Source organism: Natator depressus, chromosome 5 (genome assembly GCF_965152275.1).
Source record: "Natator depressus isolate rNatDep1 chromosome 5, rNatDep2.hap1, whole genome shotgun sequence".
Taxonomy (NCBI): domain Eukaryota; kingdom Metazoa; phylum Chordata; order Testudines; family Cheloniidae; genus Natator; species Natator depressus.
In genome coordinates, this window is record NC_134238.1 from 60,956,247 (window position 1) to 60,977,050 (window position 20,804).

The window sequence follows — 20,804 nt, forward strand, 5'->3', positions numbered from 1 at the left end:
TCTGGCATAGCCCACTCCAGATGCAGATCTATCTCCCTAAAGTAAGACCTGTCGAGAAAGGGAAGCCATGAAAGCAGCATGAGAGGCTAGGAAATTAAGGAGGTAAAACAAAAATACAGGAGGTAAAATAAATTTATAAAATCGCAGATCTCAAAATCTACCACAAATCATGAGAGATTTTTACCCACAATTTTCTAACTCATTCCCCTATAAATAAAACATGAAAGATGTGGGGCTTTACAATCCAGTAAAATACTTACTAAACTTCAGTACCATTTGCTTTTTAATGAACTTTCTCCTTCTGCACCAGAAATCAGTGTGTTGTTTGTCCTAAAGGTATACTATCTCAGTGTTATCAGAGGAATGAAAGAGAGAATCCCACTAGAACTGCACCTTTCCTTCAGCAAACAGTGTTGCTTAGCAGCATTAATAATCTTTTTCTTGTTCTATCCTTGAACTTTGCCCAAAAGTTGTATTGACAATTCGAGTAATGTAGGATATATACTAGGATAGAACATTTCCATTATAGTTTGACTGTTTCTCTTCTTAAAATTGTTAACACAAAGTCCTATAAGCGTACACTCTATTTTTTTCCTTAGCCTAAAACTGAAAATAAATCACTAGCTAGTGGTGCAGCTACGGTTGGTGCAGTCACTGCTGCTGGTTTGGTTGCGACAGCTGATAAGCCGACTGCTGAGGTAGGTAACTACAGTCTAACACAAGTCAGCTGCTTTGTATAAACCTACCTCCTTTACACTGGCTTTCAGCACTATTTTCACCTTTTTTTTTTCTTTTTTCAGACTAAAGAAAATAAATCAGTGGCTCCATCTTCAGCTGCTGAAGCTGCACCTACTAAGCCACCTGAAAAAGTAGGTAACAATATACTGACATATAAGCCCTCTTGTATAAAACACAACTTTCCCAATTCTTAATAGCCTTTCCCAAATCTAACATTGCTATCAATAATACTTCAGTATGTTTCATCTTTAGGTAATATTTTGTAAAGATTTATTTTTAATCAATCAGCTGACTACAAATAATCTTGTTACTGAAACTGAGAGGTAACTGGTAAACAATTATCTTTGAAAATGTTTTTCATGTCTGTTGAAGTTGTACTGATTCAGAGCAGGTTTCTAGTTTTGGTTTCCAGGAGTTCTCTGCAAAGGATCTTGTTTCCTTCCCCCTGCTCCCTCTCTCCCTAAAAAGTCTCATTTATACACCCTTCCATCAAGGTCCTAAATTGCAATGATCTGCATTGAACCAGAGAGGCTAGATGCCTTCTTCAGGGGGAAAAACAAACCCACATCAAAATTAAGTTCATTCTACGTGTGGTAGCTGCCCTCAGTATTATTTTGTTTATGGGTAGTGCAAGATGGGTCTTTAAGATCATGTTTGCTGCAGTTCTGCTAAATTTCGGGTGTCCACCATAGATTTACGTACTCTCCTTTTTAGCAGAAATAATCAGTCTGTTTATGATTGTGGCTTTTTGACACTTTGTTGCACCATATCAATGTCTTATCTGATCTTTATTTATTTTATAAGATTAAGAGAAAATCAGTAGAATTTCACACCTCCCCCCCCCCACACTTTTAAACCAGTAGAACAAGAAGCTTAGCTGATACTGCATCTATCGGAGAGGGGGCAGTTGAAAAGTCTAGAGCGAGTACAGTTCTGTATCGCATGTTAGCTTTTCCTACTGGGCCAAATCCTGGCATTGGCTTCCCTGTGGTTTGGAAGCTGGCCAGGCTGCACAGCTCTGCCCCACTGTAGGCCAATCTTAACTGGTCGCTATCCTGGTTAATAACACACAAAAAACTTTCCGTAAAAGCTACAATAATCTAATCACGATGGTGTCACTTTTAATGGTTGATTTAAATAAAGAGGAACTAGATCACCGATTTATTTGATTACAAGCAATAGGCTACTGGATTTGACTCTATATAATGGACAGATTTTCTTCTATGATCCCAGGCTTATGTGGTGTGAGTACTTCTCTTTGTTGAGAGCTGACTGAAGACAGGGGAGAAGATTCTTGTAAATTTCAGTGAACTCCCTTGTATACATGTATGGAGCTGACAGGCACAACAGTAAAGTTTTATATATGCCTGTATTTGCATAATAACCTAAATGTAGACCTTTTTTTGTTAGATTTAAAGAGAGATTTTTTTTGTCTTTTTTTCTGTTTCTTTGCAGTCTTACATTAATGCTACACATTGTGATACATCTTTACATGCTGTGCAGTGCATTAACTTATATAACTGTCTGCTTATTTTTCTAGTCTGATGTAGATAAGGCCTTAGATGACCTGATAGATACACTAGGAGGACCTGAAGAATATGTCCCTCCTAGTCCAGTCTACACGGGCCCAGAAATTACGGTATTGAGTTTCTTACATTACTTGTTATCATACAGGCTGAGTAATTATCCCTGTGATCTTATAACATTTGAAATAGATTCATAATTTCTCTGTAAAACATAAGGAATGCCTCCCACATGATACTCATGTTGTTTTTAGCTGTTAAGAAATATTGCAACTATAGATCTACAGTAGAACACAATGGCGAAGTGTCAGCAAACTGGAAAAAAGTTGCTATTTGAATTGGTCACTGTCACAGGGTCTATGCCGGCACTCCCACTTTTGTGCCTGCACCCTGGGTTTAGGCTGGTATAAGAAAGAGTCCCACCACCTTCTTCAGTGGTTTCACCTTTGTGTCTTGATTTACAGTGTTCTTGTGCAGTCCCAATTCCCCCAACAACAGTCCCACCACAGACCCTTCCCAGGGTCTTCTGGCCCTTGAGGCTCCTTCTAGTAGGTAAGGAGATAGAGAAACAGCCCTCCTGTCTCCTCCGACGCCAGCCCCCTCACTGAGGTTTTCCCAGGGCTTTTATAGCCCTCCCAGTCTTTAGCCCAGCTGTTCCCACTTGGCCCAGCTTGTTGCTTTGAGCTAGCCCTCATTTGGGCTTACAGCTGGGCTCTCTGCTGCATACCCATGTCTCTCTACCTGGCCTTTTGACCAGAGAGCCCTCTGCAGCCAGCATTTTGGCAGGGCTTTAAAGGGGGTTTTACCTGCCCTGTCACAGTCACCAGATATGGGCTTGTCTGACAGATTTACAAAAGAACATGTTTTTATCGAAGTTGCTGACAGGGGAGAGAAAAAAGCTTGGATAGGTGAAGGGAATTCTTTCTACTTACTTTTTTACTTGTCACATAGTGGAGCATTAGGAATCTGAGACAATGATGTTCATTTCTAAATGTGGATGTGGGGGAAGAAGCGAGATTGCAATCCCAGTTGATGGGGAGGATAAGGGAGTTGTTACTAGTAATGGAGAAGTAAGGGAGTGGAGTAGACACTAAATATCTCAAATTCACATCTGTTTGTACATTAAAAGATTGAGATTGGCCATTTATTGTACTTGACTCTCTCTCTTTTCTCAGAAGCATCATTAGTGAGTATGTCACAGGGTGGCTGGCCCCTTGAAGAGGGAGCAGGGCCACTACACCTGTGACTGGTCAGGTGACCTCAGTGAGATTTAAAAGAGGTAACTGGGCAAGGGGGAGACACTTGATGAGTCATAGCTAGAAAGCTCTAAGAAGCAGGAGCAGCAAGCCATCCCGCAAGGAGTGGAGGAAGTGGGAACCTACTGGGGAAAAAGCTCTGGGTGATGTGGTGCTTAGCGACCAGAGCATGGAAGATTCCTGAAGGAAGGACAAAGAGGCAAAGGGGACCGTGCACTGGGAGTTGAAGCCTGGGGTGGGCTGAGGAACTGGTTTTGTTAATTTTGTCTGTGTTGGAAGAATAAAACTGCCTGAAAAGAGACTCTGGGTGTGGCAGTGGGTTCTTTGTGAGCTAGGGAGAAGGCCAGTTTATTAGAGGGTAGAATGTCATTTTATATAGTTATCTTTGTAAATTAGTAACTTAAATTTGGTTTCAACAAACATTAATACAACAATATTAATTTGTTGATTTTGTTGCAGGATTCATGTTCTTCTGCATATATTGAAGAACTGGGTAAACGGGAGGGTGCTATACCTCCAGGGTACAGAAAATTATTGGAGGTAAGTAAAGTGAGCAAAACAAGACATGCAATAGAGTTCTGCTTGTATAGTGGGATTATCGTCCATTCACCACAGAAATAACTCTTCTTTCAGGGTAAAGGAGATGACCAAGCTGTTCCCCCAGAAAAAAAAGAACCACCTCAGGTAAGGTTAGATTTACATCTCAAAAGGTAAAAATAAGGCATCAGGTTCTTGGGAAAGTTCTAATTAACTTCTTGCGACATTAGAAAATGCCAAATTCTAGGAGGTGCTGACCACATGCAGTTCCCGTTGAAGTCAGTGGGAAGCCTCTGGAGTTTTAGCACAGAATTTGTAACTAACATGGATGGTCTTGGAAAACTGAAAGAAATTGAAACAACTAAACCAAATACTTCTGAGAAATTGAACCTGATAATGTTAGACTAGCTATTGACAGTTATGGATGCAGGAATCTTTGAGTACTTTGTGTGACAAAGAATGCTTAAATCTGTGTGGTTAGCAAGGTCATAAAAACAGCCATACTGGCGCAGACCATCTAGCCCAGTATCCTGTCTTTCGACAGTGGCCAATGCCAGGTGGTTCAGAAGCAGTGAACAGAACAGGTAATCATCAAGTGATCCATCCCCTGTTGCCCATTCCCAGCTTCTGGAAAACAGAGAGTAGGGACACCATCCCACCGAAGAGCCATTTATGGACCTATCCCCCATTAATTTATCTAGTTCTTTTTAAAACCCTGTTATAGTCTTGGCCTTCACAAAATCTGCTGGCAAAGAGTTCCACAGATTAGAGTTTGATTTCCCTATACGTTTACAACTAAAAGAAAACAAAAGGCTGCATTTTGATGTGAAGTGTATGAAGAAGTATAGGGGTGTTTCTTTCTGTGACTGCTCTGAGACAAAAGTATAACAATGACCCCTTAAATACAAATTGCTACTTCAGTAAGCACACAGCACACATGAATTATAAACTAGGTTTTGACAGCCATTGACCTTTGAATGTTAACCATAACCTATTATGTATGCAATTTCTGTTTAGAAACCAATGACGGATGATGATATTGCAGATGCTTTGTCATCTGATTTTACCTGCAGTACTTCTACTCCTGGAGAGGAGAAGACAATTTTTAAAGAGGTATTAATTTTGCCAACTGAGGATTTTTTAACTTTACCTTTTTTACACTTTTTGCAAATTTTGCCGATAACCAAATGTTTCATTTTCTCCTTACATAACAGAAGCCAACAGAGGAAGGAGAAATTGTACAAGCACAGTCAACAAGTTCAGTCAGGAGTTCAGCTCCTCCTAAGGAGAAGAAACCAAAACTGGAAGAGGTATACATATTCCTTTTTTTTGACTAATTTAACTATAATGATACATCTGCATTTAACATACTTCATGCCAAAATGTGGGCCTGATCCTGCAAGACATTGAACATCCTTGGTTTCAGTTGAAATTCTGTTGAACATATTAAGTACAACAGGAATTGCAGGTGCTGAGAGCCTCTCAGGAGGTGTTTTCTGCATGTTACAGGATTGGGCCTGTGTGGGTCAAATAATTCTGCTTTTGGAGTCATTTGCAGGGCTCCCATAGGCTGAAAAATGTAGTATGAGAGCTGGTTACAAAAATGAGCTTGGTATTTTTAGTTGTGTGGGATGCTTTTAATATCAGGATAATTTCATTTCCTTGTACTCGTAAAACTGACCTTTCCTTCCCATATCTGGAAAGATAACATGTAATGTCTGGCTTCAGCTAAGACCATGCAGTGAAGTAGTTACTGTCTGTAGTGATGGGGTCTCTGCGTTCCTCTCTTTGAGGAAGTTTTTAGTTGATTAAAAGCTGCTGGTGTGATCAGAGTTTGCCATCTGCTGCCCTCTTGTGTTAAGGAAATGTGAAGCAGAACAGAAATTAAAAATACTGTGTTCTCTCTTTTTGAGCGCAGACACACAAACACATTGCTTCGCTCCATACAGAGTGTAGAGGAAGACACATGTAAGGTAAACCCACGCCTTTTTATGAATAATCACACTATGATTTGCACATTTTCTTAAACCCAGACAGCAATGAGTGATGATGCACTAGATGCCCTTGCTGATACTCTTGGTGTACCAGAACCTGAACCCAAAGAAGACCTTGGTTCCATTGTAGAAGTCTCAGAGGTATAATTAAATGTGTATTGTATCGGCTCCCAAAACCCCATTTTTTTAGGTGTTGTACAAATGCATAAGAGGTGAACAATCCATACCCCAGAGAACTTACTTAAGTGACAAAAAACAGACAAAGCGAGTAGAAATGGGATACAGCTTACCAGAAAAGGGGACAGAGTAATGACTGGTGTGCTTCTTGTTGGTTACACTCTCTGTTTTTCCCTTTCACTCTAGTTGTTGGGTTTGGGGTGGGATGGGGGAGTTACAATTAATAGCATTTTCTTTTGTAAATGTTTCTTGTCTGCCTTTTTTAATGTTGTTTTTGTATTTAGCCTGAATCTCTTCAATGTCTCTTTTTTTTTTTTTTTTTAAACTTTAGTGCTCATTTGGTATTTAATCCTTGCATGTTTTGAGTACTATCTTTACATCTAACACCACTCGCCTTATTAGCATTACATTATTTTATCCCTTATCCATATTAAGTAATTGCACAAAGGGGAGTGACAGGATGGCAATGGAAAATTAGTTGCTGTTGAAGGGGCCTGGAGTGCTGGTGCTAGTTCTGAAGGACTCTGGAGGCATTAAGAGGTGCAATGCTGGGACTCCATGTCCCCAGGTGGTTGCCCAGTGGAGAAGGGATAGAGTCCTACTCACCCTTTATCTCTTTCTGCTACTGATGTGGCCAGGGTGGTGGAGGCTGCCAGGAGAATTGAGAGCTTTGTATTGCGCCCCCTGAAGGCCTGTCGAGGCAGTGGCCAGTGAAGTTTATATCTCTGCTCTGTGTCTTTGGGTTGTGTTTGAAGAGTAACACATGACGGCCATGTTCTACACTAGTGTTAATTTCAAAACAATGGGTGTTTTTAACCTAAATTTGGCATGAATAGACCATAGAGGCCCTCAAAGCATAGAATGGCTTAATCTGATTTTAGTGCCTTTAGAAAATTTAGATTGGAATGATCCTCTTTAGTGAAGAGGGACTGTTGGTGGTTTTCCCTGGAATTTCTGTTCATCTATATTTGTCTCGTTTTCTTCAGGAAAAAGCTAAAGAGAAAAAAATAAACAAAGCTGGTGAACGTGATGATACAATCCCTCCAGAATACAGATTGAAACCAGCAATGGTAATTTTTCATCTCTACTTTCCTCATATAAATTATAGGTGTCTGACTAGCTCTGTGGTTGTGTCATAGGCAGGCAGTGAAGGTGGGGAAAGTTAAAAAGTGGTGGAACTCTATTAATGACTAACTATGAATGCACCCTGCCTGGGTGGCTCCTGTATCCCCCCCCATCCCTTTCCCCTTCCCTGAGGGTTCACTTAGAACTCTCCGCTGTCCCTCAGCGTAATGTGGTTGATGTTGAGGAAAGGAACATATAGACTTGCAAACAATATTGGCATTTATTTGGAGTAGTTTCTCATGGAAAGTGCCAGAAGCACCATTTTATAACTGGACGTGTCACTTATATCTATAAATAAATAGCTATGTCTGTAGGGTTCATTCGTGTAGTATGAAGTCCTCACAAACACGGTAGAGAAGTATTATCCATATTTTACCGATGGGCACACACAGAGAAGGAGACTTGTTCAAAATGATCAATACTGATGCAGTTAACAATGTAGATGTTTCAGCTGTCTTCATTAGGTTTCCGTAGTAGCACATTCCATTTTGAATGGGGCAGTTTTTACCTCTGAGACTTTGAGTGTGTCTGATTGCAGCCCTGTGAAGCTGACCTAAATAAGTTGACATTCAGAAGATTTTCTTCAGAACCATAAAGACTACAAAGTTAGGGCCTATTTTACTATTGAGTTATCTCCTGTTTTAAAATGAGTTAATCCAACATAAAACTGGAGTAATGCAGTGGTGACTGGCCTCAGTGCTCAATTCTCAGTAGTGCTGTGGCTCCTTTGTGCCACTCAGGTATTGCAGCAGTATCTGACCAGCTGAGAATTCTCCTGATATGGGGGTTCTCTCAGATGATCCAGAGCCAGTGGACACGGGTTCCTGTGTCACCCCTTCCCTGGCCTAGGTATCTGTGTTTGAAGGCGGAGTAATATCGAAGTGGTGTGGCCAAAATGAGATGTGTTCCTACTTTCCTCACTTGGCATACAGTTACTTGAAGACCATTGCCAGCTGTTTGTAGGTTAGAGCAGTCCTAACCAAACATGGCCAGCCCTGAGACTCAGGAAGCCATAACAGGCTCCCAGATGTTCTCCTTTCTGCTGCACTGAGTGAAAAGTTGGTGCAGCAGAGAATCTGGGACTAAATGTTTTCTGTAAATGAAAACTTAAATGCTGTAGTAGGAACGGCCTGCCAGAGTAGTATTGAAATATATTCTGGCTCACTTTGTGCCTAGTCACAGTTTCTGTGGCCTCCCTCTGTTGGCAGGCCCCATGAAGGGGTTGAGGAGACCTGCTGCTCCTACCCTGTACCATGAAGATAAAATGCTGTGGCCGTGGAATTCTGTATTGTTAGTGCATGTCATCAAATGTGATATGGCAAAGATTTTGCTGAATGGGTATTTTCATTTGTTTTCTTTAATTCCTGGGTGTATACATGTTTAGATACCTTTCCCATTGCAAATAACCTAAACTTGCAATTGTTTGCTGGCATGGAAGCCATATTTTGTAACAATAGACAAAAACTAACAATAATATTTGTTTTTCCCTGCAGGATAAGGATGGAAAACCATTATTGCCAAAACCTGAAGAAAAGCCTAAGGTTAGAAAAGTAACAGTATTATGGGATTGTCACTAGATATTCTGGTGGTTTCCTGTTTGGTTCTGTTTTCCATTTTTGTCCTCTGTTCTCCTATGTTCCTAGTATAACTACACAGTCTTGGTCCCTATTTATAGATGCACTTGTTTACACGCTGTATAAATGTAGCTGATTTTTACTTTCTAGCCATCTGTCTCTAACTGATATTGAAGTTGAATATTATTATTCTGTAGGTGGATCGTGTGAATATTTGAGTAATACTGAAATGCTTCGCAGTTCTGGGCAACTACATCTGTATTACCCCTTTATTGTGGTCCTCCAACGGCACCCATTCTAGGCCTCACAGAGGTGCCTCAGGTGTCATGTCTCTCTTGGGTGGAGACATACGTCTCTCTCCCTCCTGACCAGGCTGGGGTATTTTCAGGCTGCAGAGTCCCTGACTGTACTGTGATATCCCCAGTTTAAGCAGATCCTGGTACACAATGTAATTGCCAGAGGTATAAGTTACCACACAGCTCTTTCTGAGTAAGCACATTTATTCTTAAGATAAAAGAAATGCAGACAAAACATACAAAAAATAAAAGAACCTACATGCATGCTAATAAATGCTGATACCATATGCCTCCCATTACCTATATGTGACCTGTACTTGAAACATTGTAATAATATGCTGTCCTACTAAATGTTATGCCTAATCTACACTTAAAACTTAAGTCAATGTAGGTACGGCATCACGTGTGTGACAAATTCACAGCCCTGAGCACCATAGCTATGCTGACCTAACTCCCAGTGTAAACTCAGCTAGGGCAATGGAAGAATGCTTCTGTTGACCCAGCTACAATCACTCAGGGAGATGCTGTTTCCACAGCAATGGAAAAATGCCTTCCCTCACCATAAACTGAACCTATGCTACGGGGTTATGCTAGCGTAGCTACATCAGTGTAGACCCCACAGAGTAGACATAGGCTAAGTCATTTATGCTGTTGCTCTTAAAAACTTAAAGTCCTCTCATGAAATAAGTTATACTTTGCTTTTCAGTAACACGATAAACAATTTTTAAATGGAATGTTATTCCAGTAAAAATCATTTTTAATTACAAAACTGGACAAATTCTGGAAAGAATTTTCTCAAGAAATATTCATTAACTATGGATATGAGGTATATTTTAAAACTTATAAGGTGCTGACCAAGCAAGTTAATCTAGAATTTTTGTAAAATAAAAACAATTGTATCAGTCACTTTGTACCACATTTGTGTCCGTTTTGTATTGCAGCCTGTAAGTGAATCTGATCTTATTGATGAATTTTCAAAAGACTTTGTCTGTCCTGCACCACCTGCAGCCCAATCTAAACCCACTGACACATCTAAAGTAAGTAAGTCTCCTTTGATCTTACGTAAAAAAAAATCTTTTTAATATTCAGTGTTCAATTTCACTGTCACTGGACAATTTAGGCTAGAGGAACACTTAAAATAAGTCCATGGTTCTTGGTTTGTATATCCCATAATATTCTCTTCCCAGAAATATCTCCTCATTTTTCTTTTCTCTATTATTTTTTCTGTTGTCCGTGGTAGCACTAGTTCAACTACTGCCCGTGTAAAATAATTCTGCCTACTCCTGTTAGTGTTGACTGGTTTTAGCCTAAGTTTATGCTTTTTAAAAAATATTCATTTATTTATTTTAGTATTTTACACTCACTTTTATTCAAACAACCTTGCAAGAGCTGTTCTCTGTTGCATTCTGTTAAAAGGTTTATATCTCCATGTTCTTTTTCTGATTTTCATTGCTTTGTGCTTCAGTGGATTAATAAAGTTCACTGCATTTGTTTCTTTCAGAAACCTGCAGTTACTGCACCTGCAAAGGCTCCTGCCGAGGAAGTTGTCTCCTCTGCTGCAGTTCCTACTGTGCAATCGTCGGCTCAATCAACTACTACTTCAGTGAGTAACCTGTAGAGAATCGGAATTGGTGCTAAAGTAAAAGCTCAAAGCTGGTTTGTGAAAAGTTAGAAAAGTATGGCTTTGTGGGATACTATTGCAGACTTTACAGCCAAGCACTTCAGAATAATCTCTTCATGGCTTAACTGTATGATATAGATTGAATTTCCTAAGGGACACCTATGATTTGAACTCTTGTGATGCCCTCTGGCATTTTTTCTTGAAACAGACAATAGTTTCACTATGCGTGAGGGTATGTGCTTCAAATGCTTTCCTAAATTCTTTTTAAGATGATTCTGTTTATGAACTTTTTATTGCCAGTAAACATTATCTTTAATAAAACATTTTATGAAAAAACCAACTGCCCTCCTATGTATTTGGGAAGACTATATTACTGGCAGACCTCCCTACCTCTGCGGTCATGGAGTATATAAATCTAAACTTCTGGAAGTGTCTAGCTGTTAATTATGTCTACCTGGAGAACACTCTGCCAAAGTCCTAGAGGATCTGTGCTGCAGTGGCACACTTTAGGGGGAAAGGCAATTTATGATTAGAGCCATACCAAATTCATGGTCCATTTTGGTAAATTCCACGTTCATAGGATTTTTAAAATGTTAAATTTCATGGTTTCAGATATTTAAATTTGAAATTTCACGGTATTGTAACCATAGGGGTCCCAACCCAAATTGGGGATGGGGGTTGCAAGACTACTGTAGGGGGTTGCAGTATTGCCATCCTTACTTCTGCGCTGCTTCTGGCCAGCCGTGGAGCTTCTTGCAACTGGGGGAGGTTCCCAGAGGTGGGTCTGACCCGGCCCTGGGAGTGGCCCGTGCAGAGGAAGAGGAAGTCCCAGCTGGGTTGGGACTAGTAACTAGAGCCCAGCACACAGTAGCAGTCCCCAACTGGGGTGCCTCAACCCGTCCCCGGCTCTGGAACCAGCGCTTGGGGGGCTAAAGGGGCCTTGGGCTGTCTGTATGTGGTGGGATTTATGAGCACAGTGCCCCCCCCCCCCCCCCCCCCCGACTGTGGTGCCCTGGACAATCACCCACCTGTAAGGCCAGCCCAAAAGTGATGACCTCCCCCCATACCATGCCATCCTTGCTTTTGCGCTGCTGCTGGCGGTGGCGCTGCCATCAGAGCTGGGCACCTGGCCAGAAGCTGCTGCTCTCTGCCTGCCCAGCTCTGAAGGCAGCACAGAAGTAAGAGTGGCAATCCCATGACCCTCCTATAATAGCCAGATTTCACAGGGAGACCAGATTTCATGGTCCATGATGCGTTTTTTCATGGCCATGAATTTGGTAGGGCCCTATTTATAATTACTGAGTTTATTAGTATGGATAGTTGTATCTTCTTGAGTTTTGCATATATGTTGCTTTCAAAATAAAATTATGTTTATAATCTGCAGTTAGAAATTCTGAATGTTTCTTCAAAAACAGCTTGACATCAATAAAACTGCAGATGTGTCTAATAACATCTAATGCTTTTGCAGGCTGGACATGCGTCAGATGAGGCAGTGGATGTCTTGTGTAGTAGTCTAGGAAAGAGAGAGCCAGACCCAGAGGAAAACAAATCTGCGGTGGATAAAGTGAAGGTATTAAAATAGCCAGGCCTTCAAAAAACACTTTGTAAAAGTAGTTATCCTGAGTTATGTTGTATTAGCTTAGACTAAACCAAGTACAGTGGGCCATATTTTGCCATCTATTTTTAAGCGGAACTTCCCGTTTAAACCAATAGAGGGAATTCAGTTTAGAAACTTGTGAAGAGATCCTTGGGGTGCAACCTGGACTGTGGGACTGCTGAGACTTCCAAACCCATCAAGGGCTGTCTGTCACACTGTGGTGCTGATGTTCAGCAACAAGTGTCTGACAGCCACTGCACTTACACAGCCATCCACAGGCAGAGACACGCCCAACTGTGTTACATGAATGATCTCCCAGCCACTCATGAACCATCAATAGAGAGGCTTCAGCCAATTCCCCCCAGTTTCGGAACCTTACACACCAAAAGGATACTGTCTTGCACTGCTCAAGGGTCCCTTGGACAGTGAAAACTCATTAAGTTCAACACATCTTCATAGGAAAGTGGACAAGCACCAGCCTTTGTAACCTGAGCTGAGATTCCCCAAGTACTTGAACCAAAACCACAGTTTTAGGTAAAATATAAAATAGATATATTAACTACAGAAAGATAGATATTAAGTGATTATAAGTAGCAGGCATAGAGATCAAAGTTGGTTACCTAAGAAATAAAACTAAATTTTCAGTCTTAATTCTAATTTAAACAGACTAAGCAAGATCTGAATCCATCTCCGACCCTAGATAGCACAAGCAGCTTACAGTTCCTCAGTACACAGACTGGTCCCAGGCTGAAAGAGGGTCCAGTCTCCCTAGTTCACAGTCAGTGTCTTCCAGATCAACTTTCAGGTGTTGAGATGTGGGGTGAAAGAGGCCAAGTGATGTCCTTACCTTAGTCCATCCTGTGCTTTGCTGCATATTGGGCTAACACATTTTCCATCCTTGCCTGTCAACTGCCCTTCTCTCCAAATCTTCCCATTTCATGTTGAGGTGCTTGATGTCGTTCAGAACTGTTCATTTCCATGTTATTTGTGGTCTTCCTCTCTTTCTTCTTGCATTTTCTGGCTTCCATTCAAGGGCGGTATTTGTTAAGCATTCTTTTTCCATTCTCAGCACATGTCCCAACCACTGATGTCTTCTTTTGTAGATTATTTGTGAGAGGGTGCCTTGTCCAGTCGTTTTTCTGACTTCTTCATTCGTCTTCCTATCTCTGTATGTTATTCCCAATATTCTTCTCAGACATTGGTGATGAAATGCATCCAGCTTTTGTGTCTCTTTCTTGGTAAGTTGCCATGTCTCACTGCTGACAATAACAATTGCTTTGTACTTGTTCAGTTTTGTCTTGAGAGAGATGTTTGAGTTGCCAGATGTTTGAGTCTTCCAAATGCAGTGTTTGCCTTCCCGATTCTTCTTCTTCTTCTTCTTATTTCCTCGGAACTAGTACCATCTTGGCTGATGGTACTTATAAGATACCGCTTTCTCCAGTTTCTCTTCTTCAATTTTGAGTTCAGTCCCTATATTCCCCGTTAACATGACTTTACATTTCTTTGCATTGTATCTCAAACCTGTCTTCTCCATTACTTCTTTTACTTGGTTTGTGCATTGAACACATGAAGTCAGGTTTCACATCATTTCACTGTTGGCATCTTCATTGATAAGAGCGATGTCGTCAGCAAAGTCTAGATCAAATAGCCATGAATTGTTCCATTTTAGGCCATATGTATCAGTATTGCACAGTTTTAATCCATAGTCGATGGCTAGCATAACCATAAAAAGAGACAGGATGTGCCCCTGCCTTATGGCTGTCTTGATACCGAATGGCTTGCTCAATCCATCTTCCATTTTAATGCAGCATTTTGAGTTGGCGTAGAATGCCTTCATAATGTTAGTTAATTTTGTTAGAATTCCATATTGTTCCACAATTTTCCATGTTGTTTCTCTGTTTACACCAGGCATCGGCAACCTTTGGCACGCCAGGGAAAGCCCCTGGTGGGCTGGGATGGTTTGTTTACCTACCGCGTTCGCAGGTTCAGCTGATCGCAGCTCCCACTGGCCGTGGTTTGCCATCTCAGACCAATGGGGGCTGCAGGAAGGGCGGCCAGCACATCCCTCGGCCTGTGCCGCTGCCCGCAACCCCCATTGCCATGGAGCGGTAAACCACGGCCAGTGGAAGCTGCGATCGGCCGAACCTGCGGACACGGCAGGTAAACAAACCGGCCCGGCCCACCAGGGGCTTTCCCTGGCAGGCCGCTCGCCAAAAGTTGCCGATCCCTGGTTTACACTATCGGATGTCTTTTGAAAGTCCACAAAATTGATGACAAGACTGCCTTGGAATTCAATTGTGTTCTCAATAATCCGTCTCATGGTGAAAATAGTGTCTGTCCACGATCTCCCTTGTCTAAATCCAGATTGTTGTTCACGTAGGATGGTATCCATCTTTCCTTTCATTCTGTTCAGGAGGACTGCTGCTAATACTTTACCTGTGACAGATAGAAGTGTTACTCCCCTCCAATCTAAGCAGTTGTTTAGATCACCTTTCTTTGGTAACTTGATTATGATACTGACGGTCCATTCGTCCGGCACCTTCTCCTCCCTCCATATTTTGTTGCACAGTGAACAGATGACTGATTCCACGTCTTCACCTCCATTTTTAAGCATCTCAGGATGAATACCGTCCAAACCCAGGTGCTTTGTTGTTTTTCAGCTTCTGCAAATTTTTTTTTTTTTTTTTTTTACTACTTGGATATTTACCTCAGATACATCTATATCTAGGTCTAATGGTTTATCATAGTTAAATTCCAGTCTTGTAATTGGTTCTGGTTGGTTTAGCACTTCTTTGAAGTGTTCCACCCATCTATTTTCTTGTTCCTCCTGTGTTTCAAAATTTCTCCTTGTTTCCCTTTCACTGGGACACTTCTGAATTTTGATCCATATTGTGTTCGCTGTTTCAGGATCGTGTAGTCTGTTCTTGTATCATTTCTTTCCCCTGCTTCTTCAGCTTCACTAGCCTTATTTTCTATCCAATTTCGCTTACCTTTTTTGCATTGTTTCTTTACTGCTTTGTCAAGATTCCTGTGGGTTTGTTTTGTTTCTTCAGTCACCTGTTGTAGTACTAGAGCCTTTTATTTTCTTTTGTCTATAATTTTCCATGTTTCTTCTGAGATCCACTTTTCTTTATTGCTTCCTCTCTTTCTACCAATTATCTCTTCAGCTGCTTCTAGTATAGCTGTTTTGAAAAGTCCCCAGTATTTTTCCACTTTGTTTTCTTCAAGATCTTTAAGGGCCTCAAACCTATTTTTGACCTCTATCTGGTACTCTTTTCGTATCCTGCAATCTTTTAGTTTCTGTGTATTAAATAATCTGGGTCTGTGTTCTTTCTTTTTAAGCGCTTTAAACTTCAGTTTGATGTTTGCTTTCAGCAAATAGTGATCACTCCCTATATCTGCTCTTCTACTTGTGTCTAACACTGATGTTTTCCACCTCTGACTAACACAGATACAGTCAATCTCGTTTTGTGTATGGCCATTTGGTGAAATCCATGTCTTTTTGGGTATGTTTTTATGTTGGAAGAAAGAATTGCAGATGCTAAGATTGTTTTCGGCACAAAATTCAAGAAGTCTTGTGCCATTGTCGTCGTCGTTCCAGTTGTATGTGGGCCGATGATTGTTTCCCAACCTCTTCTTTCATTTCCGATCTGGGAATTAAAATCTCCCATAACCAGGACAAGATCGTGGTTTGGTATTTCTTTCATTATGATGATGTCACTGCCCCTCTTTTATACTTTCTTTCAGCTGCTAGAAAGATCCTTGCTGTGATGTGGGTTAGTCCGCCATATGTACTTGCCTTCTCTGAAGAGTCCCTGGGAGAGTGGATTCTTTTTGATGGGCCATCAACACCTGTCTGACCTCCTTTGTTGCAACTGAAAGGCTGGCTGTGGGCATTTCCCAACCTCACAACATATTTCAAAAAGAAAAGGAGGACTTGTGGCACCTTAGAGACTAACCAATTTATTTGAGCATAAGCTTTCGTGAGCTACAGCTCACTTCATCGGATGCAGTGAGCTGTAGCTCAGGAAAACTTATGCTCAAATAAATTGGTTAGTCTCTAAGGTGCCACAAGTCCTCCTTTTTCTTTTTGCGAATACAGACTAACACGGCTGCTACTCTGAAACATATTTCAGTAGCACATAGGAAGTATTGCTCTAACTTCACATACAACGATAGTACATACAATTCAACATGATATAAATGTTCAACAGATTAAGACTTTTAAAATTGTACCTCACAAGGCATACTTGTACAAAACATATCGTAATGGTGAATATGCTGGTTCTAGGGTGCTACTTGGAGGTACTTTCACAAAATTATTATAATAAATTAGTGCAGAGTGATTTATAAGTGATTTTTTTTAATTCATTTTAGCATGCATACATACCTTAAGAATGAAGTATTTGGTAACACAGTATCCTTTCTACATTCATGCAGTTCCTGGAAAATGCATTGTTTAGTGTCTTAAAAACTAAGCTAATGTAGAAGTAAAGTGTGTATTAAAAATAGCAACAACAAAAAATCAATTAGTCCCTTAAAAGGAACCAAACTTTAGATATTGTGCTGGTTTATTATTTAAATTTTTTCCTCCTTCTTTTGAACATAAAGACAAAGGAAGAAATGAAATGTATAGCTACATTTGTTTGTAAAGGTGTGCTATGATTGAAACAACAGGGTTCAATATATTATTAGAAGGATCTTTCACTCTGTTTTATGAAATGTTGGACATCTTCACAATTTTTCTGTCAACCTTAAATACCTGTAAAATCTTATGACCTCTGGGTCAGGTGTTACGTAAAGCAGCCAAAGATAGCTGGTGGAGAATTACCCTGGCTCATGGGAAGCCTTGGGCAGCAGAAAGTTGGCTCTGCTGCCTTCTGCCCCAGCTATCTTCCCAATCCCTGCTTCCCTAGGCCTAATCCTGCCCCTGTGCAGCCTTACCTTGCAGCCCTGAATCAGGGAGCTGTCAGTGTGTTTCATACAGAGAACAGAATCAAGGCCCATGGGTGTTTTTATTGTTGTTGGTTTATACTTACTTACTCTCATATTTACTTTTATCAGTTTTATACCAAATATAATGCTATTAAAATGAATGGAATTACTCCTCATTTTATATTGAAGTAGTGAGTGGCGAGTCAGATTTAAGGCTCATCAGAAGAAAGCATGAGATTTTGCCTGATAATTAAACTGCATTTGCAAGGGAACATCTGCCTACAATGGTGCTGTACTGAAAGAGAGTCAAAAACTTGCTCCCATGCAGTACGTAAGGCCTCGTGACATTTCTGTTGAGAGATGTTCCACCTTTGTTTTTCCCCTTAGGAGAAAGCCAAACAAGAAGAACGAGAAAAACTGGGTGAAGATGAAGAAACAATCCCTCCTGAGTACAGATTAATAGAGGCAAAGGTAATTCCTTTTAATATGTTCCTGTATTCTTTGCACTCCTTTCCTCATGCTTGGATGTTGCTTGAGGCACTACAGTAATACATAATGATTGACTTCATTGTAATTTGTGGTTCATCAACATATCTGAATACAAGGCAACTTTTATTTAGATATCTAAATACGGGTGGAGGTGGTTTAGCTTTATGCACCCAAATGTGAATAATTCAGGCTGAGAGGGGTGAATTGGATTATGTACTATTTGTGCTTCAAAAGAATAATTATTAAATTCCAGTCAGTCGCTGTTACCAAGTGAAGCTGATGGGATTTTTGCAAATGTCACCAAGGGCATAATCGGATGGTAGTAGGGTTGCACAGGCATAACTGAGGCCTGCAGAACCCTTTGTTGCTGATACTGATGTGTTAGAAGGAAATTCCCCTCTTGACCCTAAATTCTGGAGTGATTAGGCAGGGCTACAAGTTATGCTCAGTTTGCAAATGAAAGCCTATTTGATATGGCAGTGGAGAGACAGCAAGCATGGAAGCTCACAGTGACATTTTTGGAGTCTCTTTCAGAGCAGAACTATATTTTAAATTCCTGAAACTCTGTTTATGCCAAAAGCTTGACAAATGGCTGTTTTTATTTAAAAAAAAAAAAATGGGGGGGGGGGGGAGAAGGGAAGAGAGGCAGTGTAATAACATTTTGTGTATTTTTAACCACTTTTACCGAAAGACTTGTGTTTCGTGGTCATAGAGAACTACTTTGTTAAACAGTGTTTTCTCTGTAGGATAAAGACGGAAAACCACTCTTGCCAAAATCTAAAGAAAAACCCCAGGTCAGTGAGTAAATATTCAGAAAGTCTTTCACTTTTCCATTTGTTGTTCATTAAACAGAGAAGGAAAAGATTTCCTATTCTCTAAGCTTTTAGCCGTATTCTGACTCTCTAAATTATGCAGTATAATCAGAGCAATCAACAGATTTCAAACAAAAAGGATAAAAAAGCTGGTGTCACTTCTTTTTAATTGTAGCCCATGAGTGAAAGTGAGCTCTTGGATGCTTTGTCAGAGGGATTTGCCAGTTCCCCAGCAACATTACAGTCTGCACCACTAGCTACACCTAACGTAAGATCTCTGAATTTACTTAATCTGTATTATTCTGTTTTATATTCAAGTTATTTAAACAACTTGATTTTCCCTTATTTTTATAGTAAACATAGAAGGAAAAAAACAGGCCCAGGCTGTCTTAAATGATGAAAAATCGGGTGTGTTTTATTGTTGTGTCTAATTTAACAGTTGATTGCATAGGTAACACGCAATCATTGAGACTTTTCAAAGCAATCTAGGGGATTTAGACACATGGGATGAAGTCCTAGACCCATTGAAATCTCTGAGGTATGGAATGTAGAAAAAACAAGTTTAAATGACTTCTCGAGAACTGTTATACCCTCTAATGTGGGTGGGGGCTGGGGATTAAATTAGTTTGAAATAGATACAGTATGTTAGAAGAATCAAATCCCAGATGAGCACTGTACAGGATGAAAATAAAACAGTTGTGCATCCCATAAACTGGGGATTTCTTATTTATGTTCATAGTATTATATACACTGGTAACAATGTTTTTTATTTTAGAAATCCACAGCTGTTAAATCTTCTCCAGCTGCCTCTGAAGAAGTTGTCGCCTCCACTACAGCTTCTGCAGTGCACTCAGCAGCTCCTCCAGCTGCTACCCCAGTAAGATGCATTGTTGATGATGATGATGATGATGATAATACTAAAACCTGTTAGAGGAAAAAACAGGAGATCTCTTTAGAGTAGTTCTTAATGGTGGAGCTGCTTGTAAAGTTGAATCCTTTACTATTGAAACTGGCTATTAAGAAGATTTTTCTCTGGAAAAGAATTCTAGGCTTCTGCATTTTGCACTCTGGCCCAGATTTTTGCTTATGTTACATATATTCCCATTCCAGAAACCCCCTGGCTAGCACCAGGAATGAAGGCTGTAAGTTGTCCATCCCTTTTCTGGTTCCTCCAGAAACATGGAAGGCATAACAAGATGTGGCCTAGGAGTTGTGGGTTGTGATTTTTGTATGTGGACACGTTCATGCAAGACCCAGCAACAGTCTGTATGAATAGCCCCCTTTCAGCTCTGAGTTGGAATAGATTTTTATAATTGATCTGTGAGGGGGACTGGTCTTGGCCAGAATAGGAGCATACATTCATGTTAGTTTTTTGCAGTGTGTATGTGTGCAATTTTGAGGCCTGTTACACTTTTTTCCCCTCTTATGTCTGCCAGAATTTAATCCTGTGTTTGGTCAGCTAAATAAAAATACAGGCTAGATCCCCATGGTGTACCTTCGCAGGACCATGTGGTTCTGTGATTTTTGTGAGACCTCTGCAGGCCGGGTTGAGGCAAAAAATGCAAGTAAAAGTAGAATACTATAGTGTCATCGTGACCAAGCACTTCTACAGGAACAGCAGGAAAAGTAAGGGTTAATGGGGAAGAGTGCTGCTTGGCTTACCTTAGCCAAGGAAAGCCAGTGCTCTTACATATCCCCAACTCCTTCCTTGGCTGGTGCAGTGAAAGCTCCCACTTCTGTTCATTGGAGAAACTGCTGTGGCTCGCATTTTGTTAAGAAATTTAACTGGAGAAGCTAAAGTTTTCAGTAGGTAAAACCTAAGTGTATAAGCAAAAGACAGCGCTTTCTGGAAGGAAAAAACCTTTCAAATGTTAATGGAAACATTATACAGCCAGGGAATTTTAACTTATGCAGCTGGCACTTGCTTAGCAGCTACCTTTTGGCCAGGGCCGGCTCTAGGCACCAGCAAAACAAGCAGGTGCTTGGGGTGGCACATTTCTAGGGGCGGCATGGCCAGCTCCGGAATGCCGCCCCTAGAAATGTGCCCCCGCTGCTCCAGCTCGCCTCCCCTCCACATGCTCCCCTGAGCGCGCCACCGCCACTCCGCTTCTCCCCCCCCCCCCCCCAGGT

At 40.8% G+C, this 20,804-nt stretch overlaps 1 protein-coding gene across 13 annotated transcripts in view; it reads left to right on the plus strand.

Annotated features, from left to right (window-relative positions):
- The window catches only part of CAST (calpastatin), a 103,452-nt gene that overhangs the window by 61,811 nt on the left and 20,837 nt on the right, over positions 1-20,804 (plus strand). For all 13 annotated transcript variants that reach the window (XM_074952883.1, XM_074952887.1, XM_074952880.1 and 10 more), the window contains 17 exons: positions 600-698; positions 801-869; positions 2,279-2,377; positions 3,977-4,057; positions 4,151-4,201; positions 5,072-5,167; positions 5,269-5,364; positions 6,088-6,189; positions 7,212-7,295; positions 8,844-8,891; positions 10,162-10,257; positions 10,722-10,823; positions 12,310-12,411; positions 17,761-17,844; positions 18,609-18,656; positions 18,850-18,942; positions 19,450-19,551. In XM_074952883.1, the coding sequence (XP_074808984.1) occupies positions 600-698; positions 801-869; positions 2,279-2,377; positions 3,977-4,057; positions 4,151-4,201; positions 5,072-5,167; positions 5,269-5,364; positions 6,088-6,189; positions 7,212-7,295; positions 8,844-8,891; positions 10,162-10,257; positions 10,722-10,823; positions 12,310-12,411; positions 17,761-17,844; positions 18,609-18,656; positions 18,850-18,942; positions 19,450-19,551 (1,452 nt within the window). The remainder of the gene's footprint in view (positions 1-599; positions 699-800; positions 870-2,278; positions 2,378-3,976; positions 4,058-4,150; positions 4,202-5,071; positions 5,168-5,268; positions 5,365-6,087; positions 6,190-7,211; positions 7,296-8,843; positions 8,892-10,161; positions 10,258-10,721; positions 10,824-12,309; positions 12,412-17,760; positions 17,845-18,608; positions 18,657-18,849; positions 18,943-19,449; positions 19,552-20,804) is intronic.